General features: G+C 37.4%; 1 protein-coding gene across 1 annotated transcript in view; it reads right to left on the reverse strand.

Moving 5' to 3' along the window:
* LOC150093426 (transcription initiation factor TFIID subunit 6-like) overlaps positions 1-20,482 on the reverse strand; it is a 162,756-nt gene that overhangs the window by 71,644 nt on the left and 70,630 nt on the right. The window contains exons 7-8 of the mRNA XM_090413591.1: positions 17,855-17,932; positions 17,613-17,714 (exon numbers count right to left, since the gene is read on the reverse strand). Of these exons, the coding sequence (XP_090269717.1) occupies positions 17,613-17,714; positions 17,855-17,932 (180 nt within the window). The remainder of the gene's footprint in view (positions 1-17,612; positions 17,715-17,854; positions 17,933-20,482) is intronic.

The raw sequence follows: 20,482 nt of genomic DNA on the forward strand, positions 1-20,482 counted from the left end.
ATTCTGTGAGGAGTTCTGTGGCTTCACAGAAGACATCGCCATAGCCAGAAAAGCTGTGGTGGATAGTGGCAATGCACTGCAATTGGACATCAATGAAAATGATGTCATTGACTTACTAGAGTCCAATTCACAAGAATTAACCAATGAGATAGAGAAGCGGCTGATAGAAACACAAGAACACGACGAATCAGAAGATCCAGAAAGATTACGACAAAAGAATTAGCTTAAGCCTTTCGTCTCATTGAAGAAGGATTTGCTAAGCTTGAGGAGCAAGATCCTAACAAGGTTTGCCGTGCAGTCAGCGAGAACATCAGCTGCTACAAGGCGATTTATGATGAAAAAAAAGAAAAAGGCTGTGCAAACAATCCTAGATACCTTTTTCAAGAAACCAACTTCAGTAGTAAGCTCCCCTCCTCCAGTAACAGAATCAAATTCTGATTCTCCAGCACCATCTCCATCATCATCATCGTCTGATTAATGTTAGCCTACCTTCTTGCCTCAGAAATGTCCCTTTCCAGTAAGCAAGACACTGATGCAACTGTCAATATTCTTTTTTGAAATTTCTCCTATCTAAACTTTTTGTATGAGTTTGTTTTATGTTCTGTTTGTTTGAATTTAAAGAAAGAGCACAATAGTTTCTGTAACTTATTATTATAGTACAGGGGTATTATTATTACAGTATTACGCTGTTCATCAGGGATCCGAGTTACACACAAATCCAACTTAAAGATGTTCTCAGGAACATATCTCGTTCATAACTCAGGCACTGCCTGTATTTTTAAAATATATACACACCTGCACATATGCATGTACTGTAAATATAACTGATTAAGAGTGGAAACTACATAACTGAAAAACATCCACAGAGACTGAGACAATGTGACTAACTTCCAACCCTCTTCTGCTTATGGTGTCCTGTTAGTTAGCAGATCATGCTGAATGAAATATGAGAGAGCAATAAAGGACTTTATACTATATGATCAAAAAATATCTGGAGACATACTCATCCGTAACCATTAGTTTTGAGGAAATTGCAATGTGTTACAATAACTTGGTTCCAAGATCAAGGGTTCTGGTTCCCCCCCCCCACCCTCCTTCGACATGCAGTGTAAGTGATACACTTCAAGGGCATGCCAAACATATTCTGCAGGGATCCAGTACCACCTCCACCTTTGAGGATACAGCAATTAAGCAGTTCTGTAGGCTGGCTGCCAACGTGTCTTTTAAGAGGCTTTCTGATCAAATGGTGCATAACTCGCATCTACACTGCCAGGTCATGCCTGGAGGGAGGCTGTATAATGATATGCAGAGGAGCACTGTCGAGGCCACACTGTGATTGGAAACTGGATACTCTCTGTTTGGGCTACATGTTCAAGAATCTCTATTTTCTCCCACTGCATGTTTCCATTCCCTTTTTCTCTTCAGTTTTGTAACTTTAAACATGAAACTAAGTCTAAACAGATATAGAGTCTCTGTGGTTCAACAAAAAAATAAATAAATAAACCTCCATCTAAAATCTCCCCCTCCAAAAAAAATGTAAATTAAAAATCACACACACACACAAAAAAAAAAATCTTCACATTCACTTTACAAACATCCATTGGCATCAACAATAAATGAGGTGAATCATATCTTCAGTCATCCAAATCTGATGTTCTGTTTCTAACTGAATCCCAAATTTTCACTAAATCAACCACAACTCATCTTAACTGTCCAAAATTACATCCTTTATGACTCCTTTCACCATAAGAGAGATACTTGTGCTTTTATGTGTTCTGATATTTCTTGCCAAAAGATGCTGAACCCAGAATCTCACCTTTTTGACCTTCTGTGACTTAAAATTTCTTTACCACATTTTGTTTCATTCATCTGCTGCCTCTACCATTCTCCTAATACTGAAAATCATTCTTACCTCTTTGACTTCCTATCTTTATAGCTTGATTTCATACAGTCAAAATTTCCAAATAGTGAAGTCATCCTTCTTGGTGATTTCAATGTCCATAATTCTAACTGGCTCCAACTGGCTCCCTTTTTCCAATTTCACTGACCAAGATGAAACTGAGATAGAGAAGAGGGGCAGAGATTTTTGCTGTAAGCAATGACTTAAAATAGACCATTCATGTCTCTATCTGAATTCCTGGCAATACTCTTCACTTTTTCAACACTCTAGGTCTTTTCTTAACTAGTTCTCCTTCCAGGTACTCTGTTCAAGTGACTGCTCCTCTTGGCAATTCAGACACACAATCTTATCCAAGTTTCATCTCTGGTGGAATGTCCTTCCTTCAGCTACTCGCAACCTTGCATGCTCTAGTATTACAATAATGCCAAGTGGGAGGACTTTCATGACTTCAATTCCTCTTTTTCATAGTCAGACTGCTGTTTTCATTCTTCTGATCCAAATACCTGGTGCGATCTTATTACAGAAATAATCCATATTGGAATAGAAATTTTCATTCCTCACTTGTAAAACTACCATTAAATGGGCAAAGTCTAAATTCAACAAAGATAAATGTGGAAACCTCACTGCTTGTGCCACTGGTAGTCATGCCTTCTGGTCCCTAGCCAAAGCCTTTGGGTACATGTTTTGTCCATATGTGCTTCCTCATCTATCTCACACTAATAGTAGCATTATAACATCACCTGATGTCTTGTCTTCATTCTTCTCTTCCAACTCCTATAGACGACCATGGCAAATTACCTCCTTCCTTTCTAGAACATTGCATCTCATGCCTCTCAGAAGAATCTTGAATACTACAAAAACAGCAGGTCCTGATGGAATTCCACTCATTATGCTCAAGAGATGCACTCCTTAATTAACACCTGTTCTCTATCATCTATTCACTAAAAACTGTACTCAGCTGGCATCTGCTGAGTTCCCAAAAAAGGAGATAAATGTTTGCCATCAAAATTACTGACCTATTGCCCTTACACCAGTTTTGTCTCAATTAATGGAGAAGGTTATCAACTGTATGCTTCTTCAACATCTTAAGACAGCTATCTAATTAGTGACCACCAGTACGGATTTTGCCACTCCAGATCCACAGGAGATCTCTTGGCCTACATCACTCAAATTTGGACCCATTCCATGAAAGGTTTGGAGAAACCTGTTCTGTTGCTCTTGACATCTCCAAGTGATAGGGTTTGGTATCAAGAGTTTCTCAATAAGTCGATTGTGTAGGTGGATTGCCAGTTTTTTTCTCAGATCAATCCCTATGTGTAATGGTAGATCTCTCCTCATACTTTCCTGTCAATGCCAGTGTCCCTCTCAGGACTCTGTAATTTCATCCATCCTCTTTGTGATTTATATAAATGACCTATTCTTATTGACTACAAACCTTATTCATAGTTTTACTGATGGTAGCACACACTGTTTGTCCTATTCATATAACAGGCCTTGCAGTGCCTCAATCATCTCATGCTTTAAGATCTATGACAAGTGCCCTGAACACTGATCTTCACAGTATCCATGACTGGGGTGAAAGCAACCTAGTCAACTTCAATGCTTCCAAGATGAAATTTTGTTTATTTTCCCATACTAAAAAGACATCTCAGATCTTCTCCACTTACTTTTGATAATGCTGAGCTCAACAGTCATGACCAAATCTCTCTTCTTATGCAATCATATCACTTTTATAGAATCACCAGCTTCCAAGAAACTTAGCATCCTTTTCCTGTCAAGATGGTACTTCACTGCCAAACAGTTACTTACTCCGTACAAACCCAAATCTGACCAACATTGGAATACTGCTCTCATTTATGGGATGGTGCACCTAAGATTTCCCTAAAAATTATTGCTGCTGTTCAGAAAAGGGCAGCCCAGTTGATAAACGATACTTCTCCAAAATCTCTTCAGCTACTACCCAATAGAAGATCAATTTCTGCATTGTGTGGCCAATTTCTGCTATATCTACAAGAACTCTTACTACAGCTGCTCAGCATCCTTTTACAGTCGAATTGCATACTCACCAAACCTGCTACTCCCAGTCATCTTTCATTCCTTCCACCTAGATTCTGTGGAACAGTTTCCCCCATGAAGCATTCCCAAAGGACTACAAATCTTCAATTCAAGAAGAATAGCAAAATATTACTGCATTCCTAACCCCACCTTCACACAGCATCTATTTGCTATAGGTTCTTCTGCCTTTTGTGTGTGGAATAAATATTTAAAAAACTTTAATTAATACTTCCAATATTTCAGCAAAGTCAAATTGCCATCACTAGGGAACAACAGAACAATGATATGTGCATGCAAACACTAACACTGGGTAAATGAGGCTGAAAAAAAAAAAAGGAAATCAAAGTTGAGCCTAGAGTCCTAAACTATTGGGAGTTCTCTATTGGGCTAAATTGGGTGGTCTTGACCATTTCGGCTAAAGATCTGAGGGTAAGTGCTTCCAAAATTTGGGTCAGCTTCATTCACCCAAACTTGTTGAGGTTGGAAAGTTTCTTAGGGCTGAGGAAGATTCCAGGAATAGCCTCTCATATTTGTATTTACTGTGGTGTTGTAGAGAGGCCTTCTTCCAGCATATCCTGTGGTGGGTGTCCAAAGCATGGTTGGCAAGTTCGGAGTGGTCGTAATGGCAGAACAGGATGTAGTCTATGTATTCAGATATTCTTATATTAGCTATCCTGCCTGTCTGGCCATGGTAGAACAGTTTGCAGCTGAAAGGAACCTGATGAACACACCTGGCAAGTCTAGAGCATGCAGCTGGTCTTTGGTAGAGTAGATAAGGGACTAATTTTTTGTGGTTTGTAAGTGGTTATAAGGTTGTATTTCTTTAGGATTTTTGTTATTTCAGATGTGCTGCAGATATATGAAAATAGTGACAGATTTTGTGTAGTCTCTGTTCTGGATGGGGAGAGGGTTGCAGTTATGAGGTTTTAATATTTTTTTTTTTATTTGGATTTTTGCAGTATAGCCTTTGGCTAAGAAAATGCTGAGAATTTCATCAAGTTCAGTAGTTAGGACACTTACAACTGATTAAATTTTCCTTGTTATATAGAGTATTTATAATCCCATATTGTTGGGAGGAGGGGGGGGGGAAGAAAAACTGTTGGTGAATATATCTACCAGTATGTGTGGGTTTTCTGGAAATGGAGAATGCCAGGGATTCATCAGGCTGGCATATAATCAGTGTCTGGGAAGGGAAGACTTATTGTTTTTCTTTTCTAAGATGAACTGGATCCTGGAATGTTGACTGTATAGATGAGGCTAAGAAAATGTTGAGAGTATCCAGTCCGTGTGGCCAAATAAGAACACATCATCTACGTAGCATAGTCAAACAGTATTTACGTGTGAAATACAGTTGTTGGCCAAGGTAGAGAAAGCAGGGAACTCATTGCTGTACCCTCAATGTTTGTAGAATTTCTCTTGCCAAATGATTTCATTGTTCAGGGAACTGAAACATGGTTGAGATATTGGGAAAAATATAGCTTGGATAAGGTCTAAGGTGTCTTTAAGTGGGACATCGTGTGAATTCTAAACAGAGAGGAGACATCAAACTGACCATTATGTCAGTGTGTTGGAGTGTGAGGTTTTCTATACTGCCTTTAAAGTGGGTTGAGTTTTTCATGTGTGAAGGATTGTTGCCAGTATAATGTGAGAGCACTTTGGCTAATTTGTATGTGGGTGAATCGATGTCATCCACAATGGGGCATAGTGGCACATTTTGTTTATGGATTTTTGGCAGCCCATGGGGGTGAATCTAGAGTTACATACTTTTAGTTTGTTGATAAATTCCACATGCCAAGAGATCTTTTAAAGAGCTGTAAAGTGTTCTGATCTGTGAATTGGTGGGATCATGGTCTAAAGAAAGGTAGATAGAGCAATTTACAGAGTAACTGATACAGGAAAATGCTTTCACCAAACTTGATATAAAGATGGAAGCACAGAATTATCTGCAATGTTATTTTTGAATGCAGCATCAAGATTCTCTATCACAAGAACTAGGAGAACCCAGCCCAAATCATAAAAAACAGCTCCATATTATGATGCCTCCTCCATAAAACTTTACAGTTGGCACAACACATTCAGACAAGTAGTGTTCTCCTGCCATCTGCCAAACCCAGACTTGCCTGACAAATTGCATGATGATAAAGCATGATTCATCACTTCAGAGAATGTGTTTTCACTCTCCAGAGTCTAATGGCAGTGAGCTTTACACCACTCCACCTCACACTTGCTGATGTTAGGTTTGTGTAAGCAGTTGCACAACCATGGAAACTCATGTTCTTCAGCTCCCAACAAACAACTGTAGTACTGGCATTACTTGTAGAGGCATTTCAAAACTTGGTAGTGAGTTTTAAACCAAGGAAAGGCAATTTATTTTGAACCAAACATCAATAATATTACTTATAAATGACTGAGGCAGATGCAAAGGTGGCATCTAATGGTAGTGCCATGTCAAAAAGTCATTGAGCTCTTCATGGGCTACATAAGGCAGCAGGAGTAGATGATATTCGACCAGAAATGCTGAAATATGGTGGTATAAAAGTCTTACAGTGGCTGCACTGCATAGTTCAGAAAGCCTGAACAGAGGGGCGAATTCCTAATGATTGGAGTAGAGCTCTAATAGTACCCATATATAAAAAGGGAAATAAAATTGAATGTGAGAATTACAGAGGTATTATGAGTGTTCCTGGCAAGATCTATGCAAGCATACTTGAGAAACGGTTGAGAGGAATTGTGGAAGAAAAGCTTGGTGAAGAACACATCTGTTATGATCAGATCTTCACTTTACGACAAATAGTTGAGAAAACATGGGAATATAACAAAGATCTGTATTTAAGTTTTCTCAATCTGGAAAAGGCATATGACAAGGTGCCAAGAGAGAAGCTATTCAATACGCTACAGTTATATGGTGTCAATGGGTCATTATATCAAGCAATACTTAGTCTGTATTTGAGTTGTAATTCAGCAGTTAGAATTGAAGGAAGTACAGGAAGGTGGTTTAATGTTAAATCTGGTGTGAGATAAGGATGTACATTATCCCCTCTGTTATTCATTATCTGTATGGATCACATTATGAAGGAAAGTGGTATTAAACATGATATCAGAATTGGAGATGTTAATGTCAGCTCTTTGCTTTATGCAGATGATGTCATCATCATCATCAAATTCCTGCCTTGTACCCTCAAGGGGTGTACAGGATATGATAGTACTACATGAAAAAAATTACATCATTATTAATTTCCTATCTACAATTTTCCTCCAAATCAGTCTGTTACTTGTCAAGACTCCAACATTATCAGATCTTATATTTCTATCGTATAAGGCACTTTGTACCGTATCAATCCACCTATATCTTGGTCTTCCTCTGGGTCTTTTCACTGCAAACCTGGCAGAGAACACTTGTTTTGCTAATCTTTCCTCGCCCATTCTGTTTAAGTGACCATACCACCTGAGATTAGCTCTGCTAACACATTCCTGGATGCTGACAATGTCAAGTTCTTTCCTAATATCCTCGTTTTTAATATGATATTGCCATTGATGCCATCTGTTCACGCCTATAATCTTTCTCAGGACTCTCATATCTGTGGTCTCTAGTCTTTGGTCAAGTGTTTTACTTCTGACCCAGCTCTCAGATCCATAAGTTAAAACTGGTTTGAACACTGTCTTGTATACAGCTAATTTAGTGTTCTGACTAATTTTTCTCTTATTCCATATGAATTTATTCAATTGACTTCCCACCATACCAGCTTTGATGATTCTGTTGCCTATTTCTATATTTAATTTACCATCTTCAGTAAAAATCGTGCCTAAATAGCTGAAATGTTTTACTTGTTCCACAGGTTCTCCATTCACAACACAGTTGACATTTTCAATGATTGTGCCTATTTTCATTGTCTTTGTCTTTTTATTGCTGACCTTCATACCATATCTATTACAACAGCTATTCAATTTAGTCAGAGAATCTTGCAGACTTGTAGCAGATTTATTTAGAAGTATAACATCGTCTGCATAAAGCAAAGAGCTGACATTAACATTTCCAATTTTGATATCATGTTTAATACCACTTTCCTTCATAATGTGATCCATATAGATAATGAATAACAGAGGGGATAATGTACATCCTTGTCTCACAGCAGATTTATTACTATTATTACGGGCAACTCCAGGGAGTCATTAGACTCATCGAGGGAGGCCCCAAATCATATTCATCACAACTATCTGACATTCATACAGTATCTATCATACCTCGCCTTAAACTCATTCACTGTCACAGCATCCACTACAGACTCAGGGAGCGCATTCCACTCATTCACTACTCTAAAAGTAAAGAACCCAGCTCTAACACCTTTACTAACCACACTTTTGCCCAGTTTCCATGGATGTCCCCTAGTCCTCCCACAACCAGCCCTGTTCTCAAAAATATCTTCTGAATTAATTTTATAGAAACCCTTCAGTAATTTGAATGTCTCAATCATATCTCCCCTCCTCCGCCTATCAACCAATTTTTGCAACCCACAAATCCTCAACCTGTTCTCATACGGTTCATTCCACAGACCTGCTATCATCTTGGTCACTCGCCTCTGGATCCTCTCCACCTCCTCCCCATCAAGAAGAAACCTAGGTGACCAAATCTGAGCACAGTAGTCTAGATGGGGTCTTATCAAGGCTCGATAGAGAGGAACAATAACCTGCTTGTCTCTGCTTGTCAACGTATTCTTCAGCAACCAAGTGATTTGATGAGCTATTTTGGTCACTTTTGCAATGTGTCCCCTAAATTTCAATTCCTTATCCACCAACACTCCTAAATCTCGTGCCTCATCAATTTCCTGGAGCAGGGTTCCACCAATGCAGTAAACTGCCGCCAATCTTTTCATCCCAAAATGCATAACCTTACATTTTGCCACATTAAACTGACATCCATTCTCCTTAGCCCAGACCTCCAATCTATCCAAATCATCCTGCAAAATTTTGACGTCATCTGCATTCACTATTGCCCTACCCAACTTCGCATCATCCGCAAACAAATGTACTGTTCCTCTCAGATCATTTCCTATATCATTTATGAACAAATTAAACAGCAGTGGTCCAAGAACAGATCCTTGTGGCACATCACTAGTCACAGGCCGTCTTGTGGACTCTACTCCCGAGTAAACCACTCTCTGATATCTCTCCGTCAACCACCCTCCTATCCATCTCACCAACCCTATGTCCATTCCCATATGCTGCAATTTACTGATTAGAATTCCATGTGGAATCCTGTCAAAGGCCTTGGCAAGGTCCAGTAGAATCACTGTAAACTCATTACCCTTATCCAGTTCAGCCGTCACTGTGTTATAATACGTGAGCAAGTTACTGAGGCATGACCTACCCTTCACAAAACCATGCTGTCCCCGATACAGTATCCCATTTTCTTCTATCCAATCTTGTATTTTCCTCTTGACTATTTTCTCTAAGACCTTGACAATGATTCCTGATATGCTAATCGGTCGGTAATTTACAACAGTAGTCTTGGAACCACCTTCATGCAGTGGAACTATTTTCCCCTCTTTCCACCCGCTCGGGACTAACATTAACAGATTTAACATTAAACCATCTTCCTTTACTTCCTGGAATTCTAACTGCTGACTTACAACTCAAATAAAGACAAGGTATTGCTTGATATAATGCCCCATTGACACCAATATAACTGCGGCATATTGAATAGCTTCTCTCTTGGCACCTTGTCATATGCCTTTTCCAAATCGACAAAACTTAAATACAGATCTTTGTTATAATCCCATGCTTTCTAGACTATTTATCGTAAAGTGAAGATCTGATCCTGACAGCCTCTATTTGGCCTGAATCCAGCTTGTTCTTCACCAAGCTTTTCTTCCACAATTCTTCTCAACCGTTTCTCAAGTATACTTGCATAGATCTTGCCAGGAACACTCAGTAGGGAAATACCTCTGTAATTCTCACATTCAGTTTTATTTCCCTTTTTATATATGGGTACTATGAGAGCTCTACTCCAATCATCGGGAATTCGTCCCTCTGTCCAGGCTTTCTGAACTATGCAGTGCAGCCACTGTAAGACTCTTATACTACCATACTTCAGCATTTCTGGTCGAATATCATCTACTCCTGCTGCCTTTCCACATTTCAAGCCTTTGATGGCTTTTTCTACTTCAAGTATGGATATGTATTCCTGACTGCATGCCTGGTCAGTGTTTTATTTACCACTGTGCTGTCATCACTGCTTGTTTCATTTAGCAGTTTTTCAAAGTAATTACTCCATACTTCAAGGATATCTTTTTCTCCTTTTTTCATGTCACCTTTATCATCTCTAATTCCTTTTACAGCACTCTTTCCTTCATTCTTAAGCTTCTTCAACAACCTCCAGAATATTTTGCCACCTTCTTGATATTTATTTTCTATATTCTTGCCAAAGTCCTCCCATGACTTTTGTTTAGCTAGTTTTACATAGTGTTTAGCATTCTTGCATTTGTCTCTATATTCTCTAAGAGCACAAGCTGACTTCTTTGAGAGGAACTTTTGATATGCTTTCTTCTTTTCCTTCACTGCCTCTTTAATTTCCTGTGTCCACCAGGGAGTTCTGATTTTTTTATCCTTACAGACAACCTCACCACATGCCTCTCTGGCAGAATCAATCAATGTTTTCTTCAGAGTTTGCCACTGAATCTCCAAAGTTTGATTCCTGTTCTCAAACTCTTTCATTTTTTCTTCAATAATCTTTGTGTATTTTAGTCTACAGTTCACATTTGAGAGCTGCTCAACTTTTACTCGCTTTAACTTTCTTACATGTTATTCTTTTCAATATGAAATTCAATTTTATCCTGCTCAAGACTAAATAGTGATCACTTCCAATTTCAAATCCTTTGTACACTCTGGTGTCCTGCACCAGGGAGAAAGCATCACTATCAACAATAACATAGTCAATGAGACTTTTCTTATTCCTAGCCTCTTATCTCCATGTGAATTTGTGCACATTTTTATGTTGGAACACCATGTTCCAACATAAAAATGTGCAACATAATAACCGATCCATGTCCTGAGCAGAAATCCAACAGATATTTGCCATTATTATTAGCTTTGCTCTTTTCTCCAAATTTTCCCAAAATATTTTTGTATGTCTCACAATCATTTCCTACTCTGCTATTTAGATCCCCAACAAGGATCAACTTTTCATTTTTCATTGTGTCAGTTGCTTTTTCTAAAGCCTCAAAAACTCCTCGACTTCTACCTTAGTAGAACCTTCTGTGGAACTATAGGCACAAATAAGTCTCATTGTCCAGTTCCCCATTCTCATATTTGCCCACATTACTCTACTTGAGACTGACTGCCATTGAAGAAGATTAGCCTCATATTTTGTGTTGAATACTATGGCTACTCCTGCTTTTCCTTGATTGTCATTGCCTGAATATAACATTTTGTATTTATTGCTCAGAAAGATCTCACCAGTTTTGGTCTTTTTTGTTTCAGTCACTCCTATTATGTCGATCTGGTACTTATCTAATTCCTCAGCTAGCTCCATTTCTTTGCCATTCAGGCTTCTTACGTTGATAGTGCCAATCTTTAACTCTGGTGATGTTGAGTTGGGGTTTGCTTTCAGATTTGTTCGAGTAGCTGACTTTTCGCTGTTCGCCCTGGTTCCCTGGCAAATGCAAATGATGTTATACTTCTAAATAAATCCACTACAAGTCTGCAAGAGTCCCTGACTAAATTGAATAACTGTTGTAATAGATATGGTATGAAGGCCAGCAATAAAAAGACAAAGACAATGAAAATAGGTAGAATTGTTGATAACATCAATTGTGTTGTGAATAGGGAAACCTGTGGAACAAGTGAAACATTTCAGCTACTCAGGCATAATTTTTACTGAAGATTGTAAATTAAATATGGAAATAGACAACAGAATCAACAAAGCTGGTGTGGCTGGTGTGACTGAATTTATTCAATTCAGTCAATTGAATAAATTCATGTGGAATAAGAGAAAAATTAGTCGGAACACTAAATTAGCTGTATACAAGACAGTGTTCAAACCCGTTTTAACTTATGGATCTGAGAGCTGGGTCAGAAGTAAAACACTTGACCAAAGACTAGAGACCGCAGATATGAGAGTCCTGAGAAAGATTAGAGGCGTGAACAGATGGCATCAATGGCAATATCATATTAAAAACAAGGATATTAGAAAAGAACTTGACATTGTCGCATCCAGGAATATTAGCAGAGCTAATCTCAGGTGGTATGGTCACTTAAACAGAATGGGCGAGTAAAGATTAGCAAATCTTTCCTCGCCTGTTCTCTGCCGGGAAAACGACCCAGAGGAAGACCAAGATATAGGTGGACTGATACGGTACAATGTGCCTTAGACGATAGAAATATAAGTTCTGATAATGATAATATTGGAGTTTTGACAAGTAACAGACTGATTTGGAGAAAAATTGTAGATTGGAAGTTAGTAATGATGTAAATTTTTCATGTAGTACTATCATATCCTGTACACCCCTTGAGGGTACATGTCAAGAATTTCATGATGATGACTATTGCAAAGGGGTGTCTGGATATTTTTATCTCTTCGCTTTATGTACTACAAAAAAAAAGTGATGAATGCAAATGATGAGGAAGATACATGTGCAGTAGTATACTTAGATTTTGCAAAGATCTTTGATAAATTGCTACAAGTTGGAAATTAAATGAAACAGATGGAGTCAGATAAGATTAGTTAGTTGGGAAGCTGACTGATGGAATGTAGTATCCAAAGTCATTAAAAATGTGCTACAAGGGTTTGTTCTTTAAATTGTATATTAGTGATACTTGGACAAGTTTAATTGGAGATATATAGCTGTTTGCAGATGATGCAAACTTGGGGAGAACTATAAAGAGTGAAGCAGAGGTGGCCCTAAAAGATCTGAATACTGTATGAATGGAAAAAGTGAGTGCAGCTTCCAGTTCAGTGTAGCAAAGTGAAAGTTTTGTGGCAGTTTTGAAATATTGTAGGCATGGATGGAATGCAAAGTTAAAATTGGTCAGGAAATTCTGAAAGTAGAGGAGACAAGATATCTGGGAGTAGTGGCAGACAGAGACCTGAAGTAAGGAGGTTATAATTCCATGTATAACTTAATCAGCTTCATTGTGTGCAGATTTGGTCACCTGGTTTACATTGAGATAACAATAATTTGGAAAGGATCCAGAAAAGATTGACTAAGGCAGTTTCTAGTCTGTGGAATATTGGGATAGATTAAGGTAGTGCCATTGGTAGAGCCTTCTGAATAGGATGAAGGTGGGGATATATGATTGAGACAAGTTGGTAAGGGATTGTTATCAGGTTAATATGGAAGATATTTTTACAGACTAGTGGGAAACAGTAAAACAAGACATTATCTTCTAAACTGTATAAGGAGGGTATCTGTATGGTTGCAAGCAGAGCAGAGCAGGTTCTTTGCATGGAGAGTGGTTGGTGAGTACAATGTGCTGCCTGAGATGATAGTGACTGTGGAAACATGAAAGGAGTTTTAGGCATGGTTTGATGAACTTTGTGTGTGACAGTGAGGACCTCTTGCAATGAGTCTTTTGGCTCCATATAGTCTGCTGCTAACAAAAATAAGGGTTAGAACAAATGCAACTTAATACAGGAGGATCTGAATACTGTCTCAGTAGACAAATAAATGGAAACATCAGTTCAATGTAGAGTAGTACATGATTTTGATATTTAGAAGGTAGAGATCATCATCATCATCAAATTCCTGATATATATACCCTCAAGGGGTGTACAGGATATGATAGTACTACATGAAAAATTACATCATTACTAACTTCCTATCTACAATTTTCCTCCAAATCAGTCTGTTACCTGTCAAGACTCTATTAATATAAGATTATCAGATCTTATATTTTCATCTTCTAAGACACTTTTTACTGTATCAATCCACCTATATCTTGGTCTTCCTCTGGGTCTTTTTGTTGCCAGCCTGGCAGAGCACACTTGTTTTGCTAATCTTTCCTCTCCCATTCTGTTTAAGTGACCATATCACCTGAGATTAGTTATACTAATGCATTCCTGGAAGCTGACAATATCAAGTTCTTTCCTAAAATCCTCATTTTTACATATGATATTGCCATTCATGCCATCTGTTCATGCTCCTAATTTTTCTCAGAACTCTCATATCTGCAGTCTCTAGTCTTTGGTCAAGTGTTTTACTTCTGATCCAGATCCATAAGTTAAAATTGGCTTGAATACTGTCTTGTATATAGCATATTTAGTGCTTTGGCTAATTTCTCTCTTATTCCATATAAATTTATTCAGTTGACTTCCTATTGTTGATTCTGTTATTTTAATTTTTATTTATTAATAATAAAATAAAAAATGATGGTACAACATGACGGAAGGTAGAGATGGCAACAGGAAATGAATTAAAAAACAGTAGTGCACATGCATAAATTGGAATCCCTCTACATATACAGTTGTGTGTTAATGGATTAAAATTAATGGGCTGAAATTCAAACTAAAAATTAAAATACAGTAAAACCCCGAAGTTACGCGACAGGTGAGGCCAATAAAAAATGCATAAGTCGAATTCGCGTAACTCGGGGTATAATTTTGCATGAATTTATATATACAAACATACAATTGGGACCAAAGGTTTACAAAAACACCTATATTTTTTGAGAAATATAATCATAATTGTAGTTTTTCGTACATAGCATATTTAGTGTTTTGCCCATCTCATCTTGCTTTCGTATACTGCAGTTACCACAACTTTTATGCCTGATCTCTTTCTTAGTTCCGTGTTTCTGACATGTTTCATTTTGCTGATGTTACAAAACCTGCGTTCTATTGCACGCCGAGTTATTCTGAGAGTTTCTTCTTTTCTTGTCATGTTCCATAGAGATGTCAAGATTTAGATCAGTAAGTGTTTCTTTTAGTCTGTTGAATGATAGCCATGCAGCTTTCTTTCTTTTTGCTAGTTCTTCAGGTAAATCATTATTCATTTTTATTGTTTGTCCTAAGTAATTGTAGGAGTCAACTTGTTCTATAGGGATGTTATCAATACATGTCACTTCTAAGGCTATCTTACTGCTGTTTGTGTATATGTTTTCACCCATTTCTTCTAGGTCTTTTCGGTTGTGGGATATCAGTACTAGATCATCGGCAAACATAAGGATTTATAGTTTTTCACCATCTATGCCTATTCCTCCGTTTAGGTCTTTTTTTTCAGAATGTATTCTAAAATGGTGGTAAAGAGATTTGAAGAGACACATCGCCTTGACGGACACCTCTCTTTATATCTATATTTATAGGTTGATCAAATATTGTTATTTATGTGGTCTGATTTTTGTTAATTTCTTTTATCATGTGGATGTAAGTAGGATTGTTGGTTTGTGATAGATTAGGATTTTAGGAACTCCAATCTCATCACAGTCTAACATGCGTTTCCAAACAAAAAAGGAATATAAATATATGTGATTTCCTCTGAGTATTAAATTAATGCTATGTAAATATATCAAAGATTTTATTACTATGAGGAAACAAATAAGTATGCATTTTGTACCACTCACAAATTAGTAAAAATTAATGAAGGAAGTGTAAACCTTTAGCAGAGTTTTATAAAGTAATATGTATTAAGAGATATAGAATGTTAGCACAAATTCAAGATGGTGGGGAAGTGATGTCCAAAGGTCATGGAGCAGTAATGCGAGGGAACGGCTCACTCCAAGCAATACTGTGCCGTCAGCACACGTGCGATATAGCGGAGAAAGCTGGACGCCATGACGTAAGCCCACGTGAGTGCATTGGCTGGACATTGCAAAATACGAGAAACGCCGAGAAAAAAAGGTGGAAATATAAGGGTCTAGCATCTCTGAGAAAAGGGCTTTTTGTTCCTGGTTCTCCAGTGTGTTCGTCTCGCAGTGCTGTGAGCAGGTGAAGGGTGGCAGTGCCTCCATTCTGGAGAGTTTCGATAGAGGCTGCAGCGGAACTAGACGGTCATATCTCTGTGGAAGAAATAAGCCCAGCAGTCCATAGAAAGCTAGATTGGAGCACATGGACATTTCGTTTAAGGAGAGGCAGATTCCGGTAGACATTTGACGCGATTCAGAACCAAGGGCAGATAAGTAGACTTTACTTGTATTTTGCCAGATTGTGAATGAAAGATTTGTGCCACATTGCAAAACAGAAGAAAGAACATTATTGATATTAATTAGGACTGTGCTACTATGATTCTGAGAGGGTTACCTTAAATCTTATTGTCTCTTAGTGTGATAGAGTTACATAATATGTTAAAGGAGGTTATGAATATGGTTAGAGTAAAGAATTGCTATTTAATGAAGGGATTGTAAAAGATATAAATGTTATCTTGTGTGGTTTGATTGAACTACTGAGTAATAGAGAGTTATTGTGATAATCATGCATGATTAAGGTATTGAAGAGTATAAATAAGAATCTTACTTCAGAGATTTACAGTTTAATCAGTTTAACTATACTTATACTATTGTATGTTTTAACTCTATCCTGACTGTCAGGAACTCCCTTAAGGTGGGAATTAAACTTATTGTAATGTATGTACATATTTATGATAATAAACCTTGCTTTTATCTAACTAAGACTGTCTGTGATTTTTGGGATCCGATGCACCGCTTATAAACGTAACACGAACCTAGGCGGGAGACTAGAAAAAGGTAGATTTTGGACACATCTGCGAAGTTGCAAGGTATCACTTAAGTGCTGTCTTGAGATCACCTCTTGATTGATAATATTGTTTAATCTAATAGTGCTAATTGGCGCAGCGAAATTTTCTTGGTGTTTTATGAGAGGTTGATATCAGACACTCTGATACTTTGGTGTTGCCTCGATCTCAAGGCAATTCCATTGTCCCCCAGAGGTACCACGCGATACCCGTATGAGAGTTTAACGAGGATCTGACCCAAAGACTAAACGATAGTTATATGAGTAGAAAGTCGACACAACAGGATCCACGTTTATTTCCAGTAAGACACTGATGACTGCATTGTGTTCTATGGTATAAAATGGCAATTATCAATAAAAAAAATTGAGTTTACTATCATCAGCAAAAACTGTGGATTAGATTATTGTCCAATGAAATAAAGTCATTTATGTATAGGAGAAAACAGCAGGCAACAAAACAGAACCTTGAGGCACTCATATAGAGAAAACAAGCATGTTAAGTAAACAAATTATAACATGAAATCAAGTAAATTATACTACACAAATGGAAACTATCAGACCATCCTTATTGTGACTGTTCCCCCATAGCTCTGATGATCACTCATGTTGTGAACAACTGCACAAGTGCCAAGATAGCACAGTACTCCAGGAAATAGATGAAGCTAGAGATTTAGGGATGGTGGTAGACATAGAACAAGGTGATGAATGAGGCCCTGGATTGATTTTGTGGGTTAGACATTAACTTATAGTTGCATTGTATTCATTTTGCCATAAGAATAAAAAAAATAAAAGTAAATTATCAATTTTTTCTTCTTTTTTTATTTAATTCAATATTGGAACTTTTCAATTCTGTTTTTGATAATTTTTATAAATAAATTTATTATTATGCTTAACTTTTATGTTTCAAGTTTATAATGCAAGATGCCAGAGCAGGATGTACTAAAGAACTGATTACTTAAAATAGTGAAAATAACTTACATATTTTTCTAGATACAGTGTTTGATTGTCCAACAGTGCTTTCACCATTCGCATCAAGTAGATTAGCAGAGCAAGATTATTTTGTGGAACATTCACCTTTACCTGAAAATCAAAAAAGATGGTAATAATAGCTTAAAATTCATGCACAAAAATAATTACAGAATATTTATTTCAGTTCACTCTACTTACAGATAAAGAAGTGTTACTTAATTTAACCGTGAACTAAACAACAATATACTTACACCTTCCGAAATGAAAGTGCATAATGGAGGAAGCATCTGATGTAATCCTGGATCTGAAGACAGACTTTGCAGTGCTTCCTGTAAACAAGAATGAAATGATGAAATGAAACAAAATGTCTAATAAGCGACTTTCAAACCCATACAAAAAAATCTGTTAAAATATTTTAAAATGCATTTATTTTATTGTTATTTATTTATTTTTTGGAAAAAGAACTAACACAATGCATACTAGTATTTTGTTCATTGAAATATCACCATGCAGTCATACAAATAATAATGTTATAAACAGTGCATCAATTATATGACCTATTTATCACTGCATGCACATCAATTTCCTGACATGTACTATTAAGGTGTCCATTATACTAATATTGTACTACATAATGAAGTCCATATTGTAACTAGCTGCCTATCAATAATTTTCTTCCACATTAATCTGTTATTTTTCAGATCTACAATGTTACTAGATCTCGCATTTCAGTGTTTTAATACACTACTAAGTGCCAAACATCTGTTTTGCTAATATTTCTCTTGAATTGTGTTTAAGTGGTAATAATTTGAGATAATTACCTCAGACAGTATGTAAGAGAGGGCATGCGAGGATGGAGGGTCTTGGATTTAATCATCTCATCAGAGGATGTCATTATAAATGAGGTGTCAAATCTCCTTCTAGTTGGTGAGAATGACCATGAAGTGATTACCTGGCTGGTTACAAGCCATGTGAGGACTTCTGTGAGGAAGGGATATATGTGGAACTACAAAGGCTGGTGATTATGAGAGGCTCAGGAGACAGCTTGCAGCTGAAGCATCGAATGAGGAGTTGGGTGGAAAGGAGATCAATGCTGCTTGGGTGCTATTTAAGAATTATCTATAGAAGCAATATCTGCATGTATTCCAACAGTCAAAAGATTAAATAAGGTTGGTGTGAAATGGATGAATGACAAGATTAAGCATGTATTAAGACTCATGGGGAAGCAATATCCCAGAAGACGAAAATCACTAGTAGTGTTTGCACATGATGCAAAGTTAGGAAGAATAATGAGGAGTAGAGCAGATGTTGTGGCCTTACAAGAAGACTTGAATAGACTGAGTGAATGGGGATGAGAGTGGGAATTCCAGTACAATGTTGCAAAATGCAACATTTTGAAATTTAAAATATAGATGACACATTGCCAAAATTGTGAGGAGGGTAGCATGAATTCTGGCAATGATGTGGAGAACACTGACTTGTAAAAATAGAGATTCTAGTTCCATTGTATAAGGCCTTGAGGTCACATATGGACTACTGTGCACAGATTTGGTCTCCTGGTTTTCAAAAGGATGAGGAGATATTACAAAGGATCCAGAAGTTGATAAGATGCAATTTGCAGAGTCTAGTGGATAGGAGGAAGAGGGGACAATATGATAGAGATGTACAAGTTAAGAAAGGGTTATAATAGGATTAATGCTGAAGAAGTTTTTCATAAAATAGTGGAAGATGGGAGGAGAACAAGTGGTCATCCCTGGAAGCTGTATAAGAAGGGTGTGTACAAAGAAGTAAGAAGCAGGTTTTCTTTGCATGGAAAATTATGAATGATTGGAATGCATTGCCTGACAGTGTTGTGTCTGCAGAGAATTTGAATGTATTGAAGCCATAGTATGATGAGCTGTCTGTAGGAACAAAGGACCCCCCCCCATGATGAATCGTTGATGCCATGGAAATCTCAGGATGATGAAGATGATAATAATAACAACTTAGATTAGCTCTGCTAATGCATTCTGGAATGTTAAAGATAAAGTTCCTTTTTAATATAATAATTATTATTATCTGATACCTCCAGACAGTCAAGTACTCACTGATTGAGACCACACACACACACACACCAGCTGTCATACCTTCTGGGTATGACAGCTGGTGTGTATGTCATACCTATGCTGTTGGATGTTGAAATGAATATCGACATGTAATGACATAGAATTTATTTTGCCTTTCTACATGGCCCCTGGACAACTCTGTGAAGATTTTGTTTCCTGGGTTACAAATGGAAAATGAAGATGTGGAATGGTTGCAAAGAAAAGTTACAAAGATGATATTGGGATTATGGAATGTAGATTATGAGGACTACAGACACTGGTAAACAGAAGAAAGACGGGTGATATGATAGGAATCTATAAACTTTTGAGAGGACATTATATCAAATGATATAATTTTTCATTATGGAAGGTGAGGGGAGGAGAAGGGGTGTCTGTGGAAGTTAACTTTGTGTGCAGTTAATGAGCAAGAGCTAGATTTTTCTCTCAAAGAACCGTGAGTGAATGAAACAGTTTGCCTATTGAAATAGTGAGTGCATCTAATGTGAATGAATTTAAGAGAATGTATGACAGTTGGTGCGAATAATGTATAGCCTCCTTTGATGAGTCCTCAACTTCTGGAGGTCTAATAATTATTATTACGGGTATCTCCATGGAGTCAGTAGACTCATCGCAGTAGACCCATACTAGCCAAACAATATGTCATATCTCTTCTTGAATTCATTTACAGACGAAGAACTCACAACTAAGTCAAGCAATGAATTCCACTCATTCACCACCCTCCAGGCAAAAAACCTTGTTCTCACACCCTTGTTAACCACACTCTTCTTTAATTTC

The sequence above is a fragment of the Typopeltis vanoorti genome, chromosome 24 (assembly GCF_054136105.1).
Source record: "Typopeltis vanoorti isolate ZY-2024b chromosome 24, IOZ_Tvanoo_1.0, whole genome shotgun sequence".
NCBI lineage: Eukaryota > Metazoa > Arthropoda > Arachnida > Uropygi > Thelyphonidae > Typopeltis > Typopeltis vanoorti.